Source organism: Nycticebus coucang, chromosome 14, assembly GCF_027406575.1.
Source record: "Nycticebus coucang isolate mNycCou1 chromosome 14, mNycCou1.pri, whole genome shotgun sequence".
Lineage (NCBI taxonomy): Eukaryota > Metazoa > Chordata > Mammalia > Primates > Lorisidae > Nycticebus > Nycticebus coucang.
In genome coordinates, this window is record NC_069793.1 from 78,494,756 (window position 1) to 78,513,692 (window position 18,937).

Consider the following 18,937-nt stretch of genomic DNA (forward strand, 5'->3'; position numbering starts at 1 on the left):
AGAAAAAAGAAGGAATATTTAGGAATTACCTTCTTGTAATAATTGCTCTTTTGATTCCATGTTTTAATTGGAAGACATGGTAAGCTAAAATGTCATCCATAAAAAGCCTTAACAATAATCTCCTAACCACCGTACTTCATGAAAAAGGAAGTCAATGTTCAGAAAAGCAATGTGACTTGGGTGTGTTAGTAAAGTTGTAGAATCAGGGACAGGAGGAGAAAACTGCCTTCCTACTCTTTGTTAAATTTTAGGAATTAAATAGGAAGATATTCAGCATATGTGGGGGTGAACCATACTGGGCACTCTAAATAGGGAGTAAAGTTAGTATGTACTTTGGAGCTTTCTTGATTTATATTCCTCTTTGCTTGTCCCTGGGACACATTCTTTTACATTTCTCATCCTGAAATTCCTTATCAAATGAAAGGATTATTTAGAGAGGATCTGTGTTCATTTTGTAATACTTTTATGGTGAAGAATATGATCAGGGGCTCAGTGCCCATAGCTTAGTAGTTAGGGCACTGGCCAGATGAATCGGGCTGGTGAGTTCGAACTCTGCCAGGGCCTGCTAAGACAACAATGACAACTATAACAAAAAATAGCCAGGTGTTGTGATGGGCACCTGTTGTCCCAGCTACTTAGGAGGCTGAAGCAAGAGAATCGCTTAAGCCCAACAGTTTGAGGTTGCTGTGAGCTGTGACACTACGGCACTCTACCAAGGGCGACATAGTGAGACTCTGTCTCAATAAAAGAAAAGAAAAGAAAAGAATATGATTAGGACTCTTCATTTTCATGCATTTGATCTGGGTGTTGCTAATGATGGATATAAACTAAGAGATCTCCTTGTTGCCAAAATGTCTCTAGCACAAGGATTTATTTGGCTTCTTTCAGTATTACTAAGTAAGTGATTTAATGTCACTAGATGCTAAGATACCCTCAAAATAATATAAAAATCTCATGATGAAATCCCCAAAGATAAATATATTGAAGTATGGAATGAGGGTTGTTATGGAGATGGAAACAGGGATAGTATAAGGAAAGGGGGATATGCCTGTTATTAACCTATAATCAACTTTGTAAATATGTTTAACTCTTTTGGTATGAGTTTGAGATATAGCATTCCCAAGATAGATAATTAAGTTAAGAGAGTTATTCTAAGAATCAAGAGTCAGGATGTGATACCTATTTTTGGCCTCATTATATTACCGTAGGTCTAAATTGGCTTTTGGAAATGGGGAGAGATGCAGAATCATTTATCATTAAAGTATCTGGAGAGACTCTTTCATGACTATAGACTCTGTTTGCAGAAATTATCTTTTTGATCATATCCCAAGGAGCTATGTGGTGATGGAAGTTAGGGAGGAAATAAAAGCAACTAGGAAAAGACTAGAAAAAGAATATGATGAGTGAATGGGCATTCTAAGGGATTCTAGAACCTGGCAGAGGGATTATCAGTTGGTGGAATGTGTATGTGTGTGACAGACTTGTGGAGAAAGACCTGTGTAAAAAATATAAATTCTAGTCTTGCAAAGTTCCTTCCTAATATTTCAGTAAAAATTAGAATATGCCAACCAGATTAATTAGACTAGAACTAATGCAGCATCTTAGGAAAATCTGATATTTAGCAGTACAGAGTATCACTAAGAATAGACTGATTGATCACAGACAATCAGATGGATAAATGGATGGATAGATGAATTGATAACAAGTGCTCTAGAAAGGAATTAACATGTGAAAGAAAAAATAACAATGTATTTGAACTATTTATTGAAGTATCAATATATGAAGATCAATGTTTATGAATAAACAGTAATTGCTTATACTTTTAACCTGTCACGTATACATCATTCAGTTTTTTTTTTTTTTTAAGAGACAGAGTCTCACTTTACCACCCTCAGTAGAGTGCCATGACATCACACAACTCACAGCAACCTCCAGCTCTTGGGCTTACAGGATTCTCTTCTGAGCCTCCCAAGTAGCTGGGACTATAGGCGCCCGCCACAACGTCCTGTTATTTTTTTGTTGCAGTTTGGCCAGGGCCAGGTTTGAACCTACCACCCTCGGTATATGGGGCCAGCGCCCTACTCACTGAGCCACAGATGCTGCCCAAATCACTCAGTTTTGATACATGAACAGTGGCAATTAACAATATCATCAAGCTAGAAATGAATGTAAAGTTGATACATGAGAGAACCCTGAGGCTCCCTAAAAGTTTTTTTGACCTCTTTCTGTCCATTTGATTATAATAATCTTATTGGATTAGATTCTTTGAGCTATTTAAGCCACACCCCATTATTAGCTACTATAGTAAATTTAAAATATTAAGGTAATTCCTAACTGCTCTGCTAGCCTCAGCTTTAGTATCTTTGGCAATTTAATTATATTGAACTGCTTTCTCTCTTTTTTTTTTTTTTTGTAGAGACAGAGTCTCACTTTATGGCCCTCGGTAGAGTGCCGTGGCCTCACACAGCTCACAGCAACCTCCAACTCCTGGGCTTAAGGCAATTCTCTTGCCTCAGCCTCCCGGGTAGCTGGGACTACAGGCACCCGCCACAATGCCCAGCTATTTTTTGGTTGCAGTTTGGCCGGGGTCAGGTTTGAACCCGCCACCCTCAGTATATGGGGCCAGCGCCTTACCGACTGAGCCATAGGCGCAGCCCTGAACTGCTTTCCTATCTGGAGGCTGAATGACCTTTTACTTCTCTCATCTGTGAAATGAGGAAGCTAGAGAAGATGATCTTTCAGGATTCTTATCACTTTTAATTTTTATTTCTGAATGAATACAAATTTCTAGTTAAAACACACAGAACCCATGACATTAATTAGGCTGCACATTAATTTCTTCTTCTGTTTTAAGAATTCAAAGAAAATATGTAATGTTAGTGTTAAAACTTTCAAGTGGTGGAATTTATGCTTCTATATCACAGGGATTTTTTTAACCTTGAATTTAATAATTGCATGGGATGTTCTGAATATATCTTACTCACCACAATTTTCATTAGTAGGTGAGAAAACAGATTTATAAAAGTGAACAAGTTCACACAGCTAGAGTTAGAGTTTGCACTGAAAAACTCATCTCATCTCAATCAAGAGTATTGCACTGTACTTTTCATTCCAGAAACTCATCTTAAATGTTCCCTGATGATGCTGATGCAATTTCTGGTCAAGATCCACAGCTGGACTTTACAAATCTTGCCAGAGAATTTTGATGCATTTATTTGGAATGGGAAAATGTTTCAGCACTCCACAGCTGTTCATTCATACACATAAGCCTACAGAGATGTTGATTTAAAGAAAGAAATATGTCTTGCATTGTAAATAAACTTCTTGGATGGTATAATGTACTCTTATTTCTGAGAACTTTGAAGGATAGAAGGTGTCTACATTCTTCAGAGGTATCAAGCTTTTATTGTATCTTAGACCCCATAGAGAAATGTACCATAATGTCCAACGGTGGTTTAAGCTTTTTGATAATAGTTACCCAAAATAAGATCTGAGTTTCACTTTGCTGAAAAAAAAGGGATTTTTCCTTCTGAATTGGCCTCACGATTTAAAAAGAATAAAAAAAAATTATTTAAATGAGCTGCTTTAAAATATAGTAAGTTACTCGAATTTTATAGTGACCCCTTAATTTCTTTCTCTTAGTTCTTACAGGCATCTGTGAGGATGGGACTCAATCTTACTTTGTCCCAAAAACTGTTTCTTAACTCTGCTGCTGAAAAGACCATAATTAAGGAGAATCTAGTCTGAATAGGTTCATTGTCTCACAAGCTGAGGCAGTCTGGAAAGATTTATGAATTTGCTTGATCATCTGTATTTAGAGGGAGGGATAGGGGAAATAGAGCTGACGGACACACGGACTTTTTCAATCTCCTGCAGCCTGACCCATCTAGGAAAACTATTGACCTGTGACTAGTCATTGCTGACACATGCCAGAAATCAAACCTGGTATATCTGAATTAAATCGGGAATATCCAAAATATTAGGTGTGACCAATTCTTGTTGGTGGAATTTGTAGGTGACTTTTAACTCGGTTAGCCAAAAGAATAGGAGAAAAAAAGAAAGGAAAATAAACACGAGGCATAATTATGCCTTTGATTAGCAGGAAACCAAGGTTTTAAATTTCTCTTTTTTTTTTTTCAAGGTTTTAAATTTCAGATGAAAACTTTGTGTAATTATTTAATGCTCTTAAGTCACATCAGAGAACTCCTAGCAAGGAAGGGAATAGGAGATGCTCTTATAGCTCTCTAACCTGGATGGGAAACATTCAGGAGATTCTGAAAACTAATACAAACTGTAAGTCAAGAAAAAAAAAAAGAAATCAAACTTGGTGATACAGCTTCATGGAACTTTGTTCAGTACTCCAGGTAAAGGGAGTCCCATACAAAAGTGACAGATGACAATTTTTGCAGGGTTCCTAAGTATACTACAGCAGTGCTTCACTAACTTTAATGTGGACACTTGAGATCTTGAGAAAGCATAGACTCTGATTTAGTAGTCTGGGATTGAGACCCAAGTTTCTCCATTTCTTTCTTTGTTTTCTTCTTTCCTTTCCTTTTTCCTTCCTTTCTTTCCTCTCCTTTTCTCTTTTTCTTTCTTCTTTGACAGAGTCTGCTCTGTCACCCGGACTAGAGTGCAATGGCATCATCCTAGTTCACAGCAACCTCAAACTCCTGGGCACAAGTGATCCTCCTCCATCAGCCTCACAAGTAACTGGCACTACAGGCACATGCCACTGTGCCCAGCTAATTTTTTCTATTTTTTGTAGGGATGGGGTCTCGTCTTGCTCAGGCTGGTCTTGAATTCCTAGCCTCAAGCAATCCTCCCACTTGAGCAGCCATTCCTGGCTGAGATTTTCCACTTCTAAGAAGCCCTAATTTAATCTATGCTTATAGTCCATGGACCATACTTGGTGAAACAAAACTCTAGAATAATTCATTTCTTTACCTCTATGGCTTATTCACTCATTTCTTTTAGATCTTTGTTCAAGTATCATCTTATCAGCATGGCTTTCCCTGTCTACCATATATTTCTCTATCACTAAGTTCTTTATCCAGCTTTATATTTCTTTATACTACTTATCACTATTTGACACATTTTATGTTTTTATCTGAAAGGGCATTTTTTGATCCACTGATTTGCTATTTGCCTAGAATATTGACTGAGGCACACTAAATGTTCAGAAAAAAATACCTATCAATTGAATGAACGTATAAATGAATAAATGAGCCACATGGCCCTTCTGCCCTAATTCTGTAAGTCAGACCATACTTAGGAGTCTCCAGGAAATAGTCAACTCTGTCCCTTGGTGATTCAATAACTCATGCACTCTATTAAAGAAGACAATGTGGGGGAAAATCAGGTCCCTTCACTGTCTATTCAAGTCTCTGCTCATTGATAGAAACTGGATGATTCAGACTCTCTTTTCTACTGGCGGGCCATTCTCCAAGCAGTATCTGCAACAATGCCCTGGGTAGTCAGATTAAAGGCAAAGGATATTGATGGTTTTCACGGGGACAGCTTAGCAATCAATTGTCTCCATTTTGTGCTTTATCCAATAATTTCTTTTGTCCACCTATTTCTCTAAGTGAATTCTGGTGGTTTATTATTTCAAACCTAATCAGGTATCTTACACTAAATATAGCTTTTATTACTGAGAAGACAACAAATACTATAAAGATTTGCTGTGACCTCTGGGGAGTGCTGTGTTAGATCATTTTTGGACAAATGTATAATTAGGTTGTAATTAATGGCTTCCGTATTCATCAAGGGTGTTAAGATTGAGTTTCAGAAGTTTAAAAAATGTTAGTGATTTAATCATTTTTCTTTGTGCTATATTGTAAAACTACAGCTGTAGATTTTCTGCAGCGTAAGAGAAAGAGAGTTTATCTACTAATGCCTCTAAAGATTTTGCAACAAAAAATAAAAAGGCACCATCTAAAAACTGTGTTAACATAAAACATCTGACCTAGGGATTCATGTACCATTTCTCCATCTAACATCAACACCCATGCCATTCATTCAATATCATTCAGAAAACATTCCTTAAGTACCTACTGTTAGGATTTGTCAACACAATGAAAATACTATATTACATTTCTAAAGCAAGGGGAGAGTCATTTGATACCTCATTAATAAAGTATAATCAAATTCATACTAAGCAAATTAACACTGGACATAAAATTAGTGACATGTTTCTTGCTCTCTAGAAACTCACTTGAGAGGAGAAATGTGCAAACTGCAATAGGGGACACACCAAGTGTCTGAGTATAGGTCTGAAGAGCTCAGACAAAGAATCAATCAGTGTTGACTGAGTGGATTAAAGAGGGCTTTATAGTGGAATTGACATCTGAGGGTCCTCAAGATGAGTAGGAGTTCTGCAGGTGGAAAGAGAGAAAGAGAATTGCGGATACAGGAACTCACAGAGCAAAGAAGCATGATTGCTCAGGATGAATTGTAGGGGCAAGGAGACATCCTGTATAGTGGAGAAAGAGTGAAAAAGGATGATTTTGTGCATGGTGATGGGGTGAGTGTGGAGGGGGAAGGGAGCATGAGCCTTAGTGTGGAATCCATTGTGAAGGGCAAGGGGTTTCTGCACAGGCACCTTAGTGTTCACAAATTTTGGAAAGATAATTCTAAAAGCAGTGAGGAAGATGATTCGGATTGGTTAGGGAAGGAAAGGAATGTGTATGCGTGTTGGACATTATGTGTTCTTGTATGGTGTTAGAGTAACTTTACTAACTAAATGTAGGTAATTAACGGTTTTACAAAAATGAACTTCCTGTAGTGTTTAAATAGAATTGTTTCTAAAATTTAAGATATGTAACCCTGCCAGGTGTGGTGGCTCACACCTGTAATCCCAGCACTCTGGGAGGCTGAGGCAAGTGGATAGCTTGAGCTCAGGAATTCAAGACCAGCCTGAGCAAGAGTGAGAACCCATCTCTAAAGAATAGTCAGGTGTTTGGAGGGCGCCTCTAGTCCCAGCTACTTGGGAGTATGAGGCAAGTGAATGAATCGCTTGAGCCCAGGAGTTTGAGGTTGCTGTGAGCTATAACACAATGGCACTCTACCCAGGGTCACAAAGCGAAACTGTCTCAAAAAAAAAAAAAAAAAAAAAAAGATATGTAATCCTCTTGAAAGAAAGAAAAAAGAGGGAAAGAAAAAAAAGAGAGAGAAAATAACTTCAATATTTTCTTCTTACTATGAATATAATACATGTTAATTAAAAAATAGGTACATGATACAAATTGGATTACAAAGGATGGTAAAAGTGAATGACGATCACACTGCAGGAAAGAAACATCAAATATAACTTCAATTCCACTACCTTGAATTAAACATTGGATAAGATCGATGATAGTAATTTGGACAACTGGAGCCAACCTCATTTTAAGCAGAAATAAGTATGATAACTTTGGCCTCACTATGTGGAGTGAAATTTGCCAAAGAAGACATTTATTGCTTCATTATAATAATGATAAATTAGTCATAATTAATTCAAAAAAAGTGCTAAGTGCCAAGCGCTATGATAAAACACAATTGACAATGGTTTTATATTTTGTACTTTACACTTCTGTAGCAATTCTCTTCTTTCTTTGAAGCAAAAATGAACATTATAAATAGCAAAAATGAAGAATCTCTTCAATCTTTAATTACCTTCAAGTGGAAACTCAAGTACTTCTATCCATTAGTTTAGCAACTCTTTAAGAAATACCAATTATAACACTAAAGATAGATCTATCAGTGAGCAAAATATAGGTATGGTGTTTGAGTGAACAGAGCTCATGATTTTGTAGTTTAAAAAGATATTATTTTTAGAATAATAGAAAGAGGGCTTTATAGTGGAATGACATCTGAGGGTCCTCAAGACACAAGTAAGCCCTCCGTTTCAGAATAGAAATCTCACCCGTTTCTCAAGGTCTGGCTCCATTTCTACATTTCTATGATGTACCCCTGACTGTTCTGACCTCTGCAAATTTTCCCTTTCTCTGATATTTCTTACTTCCTAGAGATGGTGCCATTATGATTCAATCTGTTCATATATTATCTGTAACTGGACTCTATTAATGATACATAAAATTTCTTTCTCCTCAATAAGATAAAAAAATTCCTTGAAGTCAAAGACCATGCTATATTAGTTGGGGTAGAGGTAGAGTTTTCTGAATACCTGGTAATACTGAGCAAGGCATTTTAGAAGATTCCTGAGAAAGCATTTAGAGGTGACTAAAAAATGCATTTACTGAAAGTCTGGTTCTTGGCTATACCAAGAGATGTCATAAACTCTTCTCTTAGCATTGTCCTAAGGATTAGATAACTCAAAATACTGGTAAAAATGAAGGGGACCTGGTGATAATTTCTTAATGAAAGCTCATGGTACATTCTTCATTTACTTTATTATTGTAAAGGTAAATTGTTCATTATTTCCTAAAAATGTACAATTTGAATGGCCCTAAATGACCAAAACAACAATCCAATTAGTTTCTCATTCAAAACCATAGATGAATTAAAGCTCAGTTATACATCAAGTTTGTAAAGAGGGGAAAAAATTTGATTGCTGATGTCATTACCACATTTCCAGCTAATTTCAAGCTATGAAAAATTAGAACATTAATAGACAATTAAAATAGGGAGGCCATTCTCTGAATCCAATCTGTACTCTGGCATTTTGAAAGAAGCTTGTTGTTATTTGGAGGTTTCTCTAGAGCACTTTAAAAATCGATTTATATAATTTATTAGATATGCTTTGAACAAGTGTCTTGATAAAGTACAGCATAGTATCCAAATTAAATATACTGCTTAAAGGAAACCAAGCTATAAGGAAACTACAGTGCAAAGATGAAGATTTATACTAATAGAACTAGGACATGTTTGTCCTTCAATGAACTTGAAATTATTCTGTTCAAGGTTATTAGATGAACACTTGATTACTATCAAGAGTTTCTAATTAGTGAATGTATAGTTCTAACCATCTTATCAGTCTGCAGAATTGTTTGAGATGAAATTTTCAGACACAAGTAAACAGCCTGGGACATTTATGCCATGTGTCAGGTGAAGAGCATAGAGTTAAAGACTGAAAAAACCAGTTATCACGAAAATGGAAAATTCCCATGAAAAAACTCATATTTTATATGAAATAGAATTTATTAATCAAATTGGCATAACCCGGATCTTTTCATTTTTCTGTTTTACAATGGATACTTCTGCAGCCATTTCTTCCTGTTGGAAGACAAGTTTATTAATATTTAAGAAGTGGCAAGACTTTTCAAAAATTATCTAGAAATGCATATTGTTTTGGTGTTATCATTCATCTTTACAAAATCCCCTCTTCCCTACTCTGAGGTCATATCTGGCATATGCTAGATACACTTTTATAAACACTTATAAAAATATTTATATAAATTAATTCCAATCCTAATTTTAAAGCCAGCCACACGTGAAGGTAATATACCAACACATGCACAGAAGACAGCATTTTCTTTCTTCTTGCACAGAACATGTGATTGGCCATCACTAATGGTAAAATCTAAGCTGTCACAAGCAAGGTACAAACCTTAGTCTTCCAAACAACAATAAATCAATTCATCTTAACAAAGAATTATTTGAAAAGGAACTCTTTACACTCCTATGCACAAAGGGATTCTTCCTTGATGGAATCTTATACTCTCACGTTCAGCGGTTTAAGATTCCTTTCTGCTTGCCATGTGGACCAAAATCAATTATCTACTTTTCTTGAAGATAAAAGCCATATTCCTCCTTTTTAAATTTTTTTTTATACTTAGGTGTACCTAAGTACATTTCATGAGCAAAGAAGGAATCTATGTACAAATTTGTTAAGAAATCAACCATACAATAGGTAACATCCCAGTGTCTCATTGAGCCTCTGTCTGATTACAGAAACAGATGTTTTACCAAGCCACAGAGCAGGGTATGGCTAATCCAATTTAAGATATCTCATTGAGTTTCAGTTGGCTAATCCAATTTATGACATCTCACTAAGTCTTAGGGTTTACAGTGATTTTTTTCCAAATAAGAGATAATGTAACAGAAAAGGAAAAAAAAAATCTCTATCAAGGACATTCGAAAGCATGTTAGTGTTAATGAGAATTAACTTAATGCCCCACGGAGATAATAGAGTCTACTAATCATGGTCTATTTCTGTAGATAAAATATTTACCCTTTATTTCTTAAATCTAAATTGTTTTTGCAGCATTCATTGGTGACCAAAAATGTATAATGGATAAGAATATAAATGAAATACATAAAGCTGATTGCTGGTGGTTATTTACTTGAATTCATATTCTCATCCAGGCCTTTCTAAACCCCTGATGATTTAATGAAATATTATGGGTAACAATGTCTCATGTTCTTTGGAAATGAACATTTAATTTTTCACCATAGTTGTTTTTAGAAAACAGTATTGGTGGAGACTCTGATGAACAGAGGTGATCAGTAATGTGGGTATACACAGACACATCAGAACATTGTAAGCTGGGTTCTGACTGACCTTCAGGTTGATATTGTGCTATAATTGTCACCGTCTGTCCAGCCCCCTTTAGTGCAGCAGCTGCCTGTTCATGGGATGCTCCACGGAGGTCAATGCCATTCACCTGAAAGAGAGGAAGCCGGAGGATTTTGGTATTTCATTACTGACAGAAGAAAAACCTTTTCCAAAATTGAGAGGCTGAATAAGATTATGTTACATGCATCCTCAAAACCTCTCATATCCTACGTAGACGTTTGTGAACTTAGCCAGTGTCATGGTCTCAATAACTTTTAGCTGAGGTATGAAATTGCATCTTGTGGTGTTTGTGCTGTGGTCTGATAGAGAGAAAAACATTTTTTTCTGGTGCATGCATTTAATATGCGCCTGGGATTTCTACATTTCTGGGATAAATAAAAGCCTTCAAAATTAGAAGGAAAAAAGGATCATAAGGAGAGTCACATGTAATATACATAGATAATTACATGATGACAGATTAAAATATTTAGATAAGGATCTGGGGAGATGGCATAAAATGGGTCTGGCTGGCTGCCAAACCTCCTTTGGTCAGTTGCCTAGTCCTGTCATCCTGAGCCTGGGTAGACAGCCCTGAGCTTTGTTCTAAAATAAACTTGACTGCCCCATTTCTCATGCACAATTCCAGAATGAATTCTGACAAAATGAAATAAAGAAAGCCTAGAGTTTATTTTTCTGTTGCCAACTCCCACTTTGGGTCCCATACTGAAAGAGAAACAGAACATCAAAAAACAAGCCCTGCACTCCTGGGTGAGAATCATTAAGGCAAGTTTAATGAGATGCAAACATCAAAGTCTTTCACAAATAAATCATTTTGGTCTAGGTCAACACAATATATTTGCTAAGTGCTCTCCAATGACAGGACTTGGTGTTTGCCCCAGAAAAGAAGCAGTGGGTGGGCAACAGAGGTAAACAAGAGAAGCCTCTCAGCTTTTCTGCTTGAATTAAACACATAGTAAGTCTGGTCTTCTAACCTACACGGAACTAGAACTTGGTAGACGCTATCAGAATCCTGCCAGATTACTATGGCCTATAAGAGAATAAAAGAACTTTTGCCTCTAAAAAATCCTCTTTGACAATGATATTGAGTGGTAGATGGGTTGGGGGAGAGGTTTACCATCTTAATTGTTCCCCTCATCAGACTTGGAACATCTAGATGGGAAACTTCAATCTCACATTCTGGTCCTTTCATAATAACATTGTTAAAGTCTCCTTATTTGTTTGCTTTTGTAATTTTCCTTGTCTCTATCCTGGCTTTTTATTCTGGTGAACTCCTTACTGCAAGCTCCGATTCCATGGTGGCATTGGGAAGTCTGCTGAGTTAGACCTGGGCTGGCTATGCCACTCATTAGCTGACTGACTGTCACATCAGCTCTCTGAGCCTGGGTTTTCTCCTACCTCAGAGAGAAGGAACTATAAGGCTATGTGAGTCTAAAGCCCCATTAAACTATAGAACTCCATAGTTTCTCCTTGGCAGATGACAGTCATTTTCAGAGACTATCTAGGCTATTGATGAGTCAGAAATTTGACTACCATCCAGAAAAGACTGAAAAGGTAGTTTGATCCCTGCCTACAAGAAGTTGAATTGTGCAATTCATATGCCAAATAACTTCTTCTCTTGTCAAACAATTAGAGTGAACTTTTTATTAAAAATAATATATAATCATGGCAAATAAATTCTATCTCAGAAAGATATAGAAGGAAATAAAACTTCCCTTATCAATTCCATTTTCAGAGGTAACTACTTTCATGTAAAAAATTCACTATACACATACAAGTACAATTCACTACTTTTTAAAAAATTCACTATATACACATACAAGTACAATTTTATCTTTGTTCTCTTGCTCTCTCTACATACATATTAAAATATTATTGTCTTTTTATTTAACTGAAGATCATATTACATATACAAGTCTACAGTTTGTGTTGCTTTTCATTTAACAACATATCTCGGCTCCTATCATTCTACCTTTTAATGGAAGCCGAACCTTCCCCTGTGTGGATATACTAGCACCTTTCAGTGAGAACTTCATTGATGTGGTCAAAGTTATTTCCAGTTTTTTGCTACTATAAACACTTACAAAAGTGTTTCTGAAGGATAAATTCCCAGGAAATGAAATTACTAAGTCAAGAGGCCTATGCATTATTTTTTCTATTAATTTGCTACTGCACTTTTCAAAAATGATAATTTATTCTTTAAATATATAGAAACCAATAAAGATGAAACAAAACAGGCCATAATGTCATTGCTCAGATAATGTATTGATATAAGAAATAAAATTCATATATACACATAATGTACACACATGGAAATTAAAGCAGCATAAAAAGGAATAAAAATAAAAGAGGCACCTACATCCTATTGTTCTCCCCAAAGGTAATCATGTTGATGGCTTCCTATGTATACTATGCATTTTTTGTTATGACTCTAAGCTGGTTTGTAAGATATATAATTTTTATTTATTTTATATTTTTTGAGATGGAGTCTCACTTTGCCACCCTGGGTAGAGTGCTGTGTTGTTATAGCTCACAGCAACTCTTGGGCTCAAGGGATCCTTGCCTCGGTTTTTTTTTTTCTATTTTTTTAGTAGGGGTTGAGTCTTGCTTTTGCTCAGACTGGTCTTGAACTTGTGAACTCAAGCAATCCACCTGCCTCGGCCTCCCAGAGTGCTAGGGTTATAGATGTGAGCCACCATGCCCGGAAAGACATATAATTTTAAAATTTTATGCAAATAATATCATATTCTACACATTGTTTTATATCACATGTTGATTTTTTTTTACTTACCAATATATCTTAGAGAGCTCTCTTAATTTACACATTAATTCTACACATTAATCTCATTCTTTTTAATAGCTCTGAGTACCCTACTGTGTGATATAAGAATTTATTTCACTGTGGCGTGGTCAATGAACATTTAGATTGCTAGCATTTTGCTATTGTAAACAATGCTATAATAAATATCATCTAACTGTTGAGTAAAGGATATGAGTATCACTTTGTGAAAGCCATCAGCAAATTGCCTCCAAAATTGTAGCATTAAATTATATTCCCACTAATAACATATCATTTTCAATTTCTTCACATTATCATAATAATTGCACATACCTCAACATTTGACCATTTTGATTCTGATATATAAACAATTGTATTTTTAATTTTTGTATTTCTTCAATAATAAAATTTATCTTCCTTATTATAATTAGTAATTTGAATTTATTGTTACATAAAATGTCTCTTCATTTAGTCTCTCTCTCTATATACGTATATATATTTTGCTTTTTTTGCAGTTTTTGGTCAGAGCCAGGTTTGAACCCACCATCTCTGGTACATGGGACTGGCATCCTACTCCTTTGAGCCACAGGTGCCGCCCCATTTAGTCTATATTTTGTTTAGACAGTTGGTTCTTTTAAAAATTTATCTGCATATTAGGAATATTAGTCCTCTCTCTTAGATAACTATTGCAAATATTCTTAGTTTGCAACTTGTATTTTGTATTCTCACATTTGTATTTTATGTTATTGTATTTTAACTTTTCCCTTGTATGTTATTTAATATCATAGAGAAATTTTTAAGTGTTTTATATAGTCATATTTATCATTTTTTTCTTTTTTGCCTTTGAGCTTTTGCATTATATTGTCCCCACATATTTTGCAAATTATCCACATCTTTCTATAGTACAATCATAGTTTCATTTTTAGTCATTTATTATTTAATCTATGGGAATATATTTTGATATTTGATGTGAAAACCAAGTAAATAGCCACCATTTCTTGGACTATTTTCTTATAGCATATCTTCCACCATTTTTTTTTTTAAATTGAGACAGAGTCTCACTTTGTCACCCTCTGTAGAATCTGGTGGTTTCATAGCTCACAGCAATCTCAAACTCTTGGCTCAAGTGATTCTTTTGCTTCAGCCTCCCTAGTAGTTGGGACACAGGCACCCATCCCAATACCTGGCTATTCTTTTCTGTTGTTGTTCAGTAGGCCCAGGGCAGGTTCGAACCCACCAGCCCTGGTGCACGTGGCCAGTGTCCTAACCACTAGGCTACGGATGCCCCGTATCTTTCATCATTCTAATCATAGTCTGAATTTTTTTTCAAGACACTAAGAAAAGAACATGGAAAAGCAAGAAGGAACAAGAGATTTAGAGTCAGATAAATCTGGGACTTAACTTCTTTGAACCTTAGCTTCCTTACCTGTCAAATAAGTATAAAATCTACCTACCTATCAGGGCTGTTGCAGGTACAAACAGGCATTCAACAGAGTATCTGTTATTCTCATAGTATCAAAGAGCTGTGATTATAAATGATAAAATAAAATCTAATCAAAATTAACCAATACAGAATGTACTAACTGAACCACTCCTTCTTCTTCTTCTTTTATTAAGGAACACAACATTTTTCAGCACTGAAAGAACCTCAGGAAGGGGTTTGTCCAGCACTTACTCATTACAGATGATCCCCCTATGGGAGGGGATTGGCCCAAAGTCCTATCAGAGTCAGCAGACTATTAGGCCTGGTCCAGGGCTCCTCTTGCCCCGCCCAGAGTTCTTTCTGCTGCAGCAGATATGCCCTAATATGTGTGTTTGTTTCTTTTTCACTAGACCAGTGGTAAGCATGCCTTGTTCCTCTCAGTCCTCATTCTACATGGGTCTGCATTTCTGAAGTGTTTTGCAGCTGTTATCCCACCTGAACAATATCACATTGTCTTTGATTTTTCTCTCGGTTTTAGCAAATATGCTTTCCTGCAGTCTTTCAAACTTTTCAAGGTCACTTTGATTCCAATTTCTATCCCTGAGGTTTGAGTTTTATCAGCAAACTTTGCTCAAATAACATTTTCAAAGGTACTCGCAGTTTACATCATTGATATGACATTTTAAAATACCAAGTATGACACAGCCTCATGTATTTATTATTTCTATTTTTTTTTTTTTGCTTCAGTTCAAATTTTCTCTGCTAGATGTATGAATCCTCAGAGTTCTCTTCAGCATTTTCTTTTCAAAGCATGGATTCTTGAAACTTGGATTCTCAAAAATAGGATATCGTTTATTATTGTTGAGATTAATAATAATCATTGTTAATATTTATTGAGCATCAAGTATACATACAGGAGATATTTACATATTATCTCTTTTAATCTTCAGGAGGGTGGGATTATTTTCCCATTTTACAGAAAAGGAAATTGAGCTCAAAGAGAGTCACTTAGTTTATACAGTAGAAAGAGGCTAAGGATTTAAAACTGTCTAACTAAAATTTCTGAGCTCTTAACTACCAATTCCTCCTGTCCTTCCCTTAATATCCTATTCAATCCTGAGGGTCTGTGCCCATAAAAACATCCTGATAGAGACATTAAGGCCCAACTTACGGTGGTTAGATCCTGAAGGACTGAAGCAAAAGGTTTTGGGCTGACTAGAACAATTCCATCTATTGCTACCTTCTAATGTATATAACTGTCACAGGACCATAGAAACATGTACATTCTGTACGTTATGACATCCTTTTCACAATGATGCTGGAAAACAGATAGAAAGTTGAGCACTTCTGTTTTTTTTTTCCGATGATAATGTGAAGATGAATAATGTACCATGTTCAAGCTCAATTTTGTTTGTTTTATTTTTAAAAGATGAGCATTATGATTGTTACTTGAGCCACAAAGGCCCTTGGCCTCGGGCTCCTAGGGTTCCCTGAATAAATGACAGTTCTCTGGAAGTATTTGTCTATTTCTGAGTACTAAGAAATAGATTGTACCAGAATCAGAGAACTTCAGACGTGGGGAGAAGCTCTGTGATCCTCTTCAACCTCGATGTATACCTTTAGGTTGATTCAGCTGCATTACTTATTGTTCCCACCAAGTTGACCTTTTTCCATTTCTGTGATTCAGCATTTCTGCATCTTTGCACATGACATCATTCTTATCCAGCACGTAATTTCTCATGCTTTCCTCATCTGGAAACCTTCTCCTAGTCCTTAAAGACTCAGTTTGAACTCACTTGCAGAATATATTTACTGTGAGCTCCTGGAAAGTAGGATCTTTTATTATCAGAACTTGTCTCCCTGGGATAGTGTCTGGCAAATAGTAGGTGCATATTAACCAAAGAAGTGAGAAAGTGAATAAGTCAGTGAATGAATGAATAATACATTCTTACTACATTATTCTGAGCAAATGATAACCTCTTTGCGACACTGGCTTAAGACCAATGAAGAACTATCTTTCAGAAAAATTCACTCCATTTGGAGTTAGCTCCAGTGATAGAATACAGTTCTTTATGTTCAATCTTCCTTTCCAACTTTTGGCTTCAATTCTATCTTCCAATTGTTACAGAACAATATTGTTTCTTGTTCTATATGATCCTCCTTCTAATATTTGAAGACAATTTTCTGTTTTTCAGGTTAAATGATCCCACCTCTTTCCCATCTCTTTATATCATTCTGACCAAGTGCCATTTGCTTTTGCTTGCTCCCTCCAGTGTCAGGTAGCTCTCTACCTGTCAATTCCATCTTTAGATGTCTCTTATGGGTGTTATTTATAGCATCTTAATATCACTTAATACCTCATCAGAGATTCAGCTAAGTGCATGGAGTCAAATAAGACACATGGACACTCACTGTATGGCCACCACCCTTTAATGTTGCCTACTGCAGTATCTAGAACTAAACAGTGCTGATATAAATTTGGTTTCTTTAAGATATCCATTTTAGTACTTTCCCTTTTTCATTTAAGGGAAGGGGTGAATTAGAATGACACATAGTCATTGTTTGGCAATTTGCTGCTCAGTGGAGCACGGTGACAGGTAAACGCACGATGACATATTGGGTGGTGAATGCTATGACAAGGAAAGGTCAGAGGGCTCTGGATCAGAGGAACAGCCTGTACCAAGGCATGAGGAGGTATGAGGAGGCTGTGAGACAAGATCTGAATGATTTAGCCAGGTGAGGATGTGCAAGGGTCCCCACAGAATGGCAGGAGAGGAAGGGCGAGCAGAGGAGCAGCAAGAGTGTTCCAGGCTGAGAGGGAGGTGCATCTGAAGGTCAGAGGCGAGACAGGGCCCAGCACAGCTGAAGAATGGAAAGTAGATGCTGCTGAAGGGCAGGCAGGAGAGGAATGAATGTGGGACAAGAGGGAAGGATGATGACAATGATGACAGCTGACATGCATATAGCACTAAATATGTGCCAGGCACTGCTCTAAGCACTTGATATAGCTAACTTCCCTCCCTCCCAGTAGCAGCTCTGTGAAGTGAGAACACACACAGCAATCCCAGTTTTATAGAGGTAGAAATTGAGCACTATTAAAAAAAATGGAGACTTTACATCCTTCGTATTAACCTGGATGGACGTGGAAGACATTATTCTTAGTAAAGCATCACAAGAATGGAGAAGCATGAATCCTATGTATTTTGATATGAGGACAATTAATGACAATTAAGGTTATGGGGAGGGGAAGCAGAAAGAGGGACGGAGGGAGAGGGGTGGGGCCTTGGTGTGTGTCACACTTTATGGGGGCAAGACATGATTGCAAGCGGGACTTTACCTAACAATTGCAATCAGTGTAACCTGGCTTATTGTAACCTCAATGAATCCCCAACAATAAAAAAAAAAAAAAAAAAAAAGAAATTGGGCACCGATCAAGCAATATGTTCAAGGTTACATTGCTAATAAGTGGCAAAGCTGGAATTGAACCCAAGCAGTCTGCATTCTTAACCACGACATAGGACTGCCTCTCAAGACAGGGCACATAAGTCACTTTAGTGAATTTGGAATTTATTTTGACTGTAGTGGGGAGGAATATTATTTTACCATCCATCTTGTACCCAAGCAGTGCTTAAAACTAGAGAAATGCAGGAATATACAGGAAGCACATGCTTACTGCCAGCTCTGGTGTGAGACTCAGGGGTTGTATTGATGTTTTTGGAGATCCATCCAAAACCTCAGTCACTTTGCATAGCAACTCTATGAGCTTAGGTAAATTTTGCACATGACATCTTTCTTCAACCTTCAGTTTCCTCATATGCACCAGAAGATGAAACTCTTGTTTGTTAGGTTGTTGTTGGGATGATTACAGATAAAGAAAAACTGCTTAAAAGGATACTTGTCACATGATAGCAGCTCAGTAAATGGTTGCTTTTGGTGTTATAGCATATGCATTATCTATGAAACCAGGACTTCAATATGGCTTTTATCAGCAATAGTAAAACCAAAGAACAGATTTGGTAGAAGACTGTCCTGGAATAAGAGTAGCTAAGGGCTCAGCGCTTGTAGCACAGTGGTTATGGTGCCAGCCATATACACCGAGGGTGGCAGGTTCGAACCTGTCCCAGGCTAGCTAAACAACAATAATGACTGCAACAAAAAATAGCCGGGCATTGTGGCAGGTGCCTGTAGTCCCAGCTACTTGGGAGGCTGAGGCAAGAGAATT

At 36.6% G+C, this 18,937-nt stretch overlaps 1 protein-coding gene across 20 annotated transcripts in view; it reads right to left on the bottom strand.

Moving 5' to 3' along the window:
* Positions 1–18,937, bottom strand: part of DLG2 (discs large MAGUK scaffold protein 2) — a 2,435,891-nt gene that overhangs the window by 392,415 nt on the left and 2,024,539 nt on the right. For all 20 annotated transcript variants that reach the window (XM_053560224.1, XM_053560234.1, XM_053560232.1 and 17 more), the window contains one exon: positions 10,502–10,604. In XM_053560224.1, the coding sequence (XP_053416199.1) occupies positions 10,502–10,604 (103 nt within the window). The remainder of the gene's footprint in view (positions 1–10,501; positions 10,605–18,937) is intronic.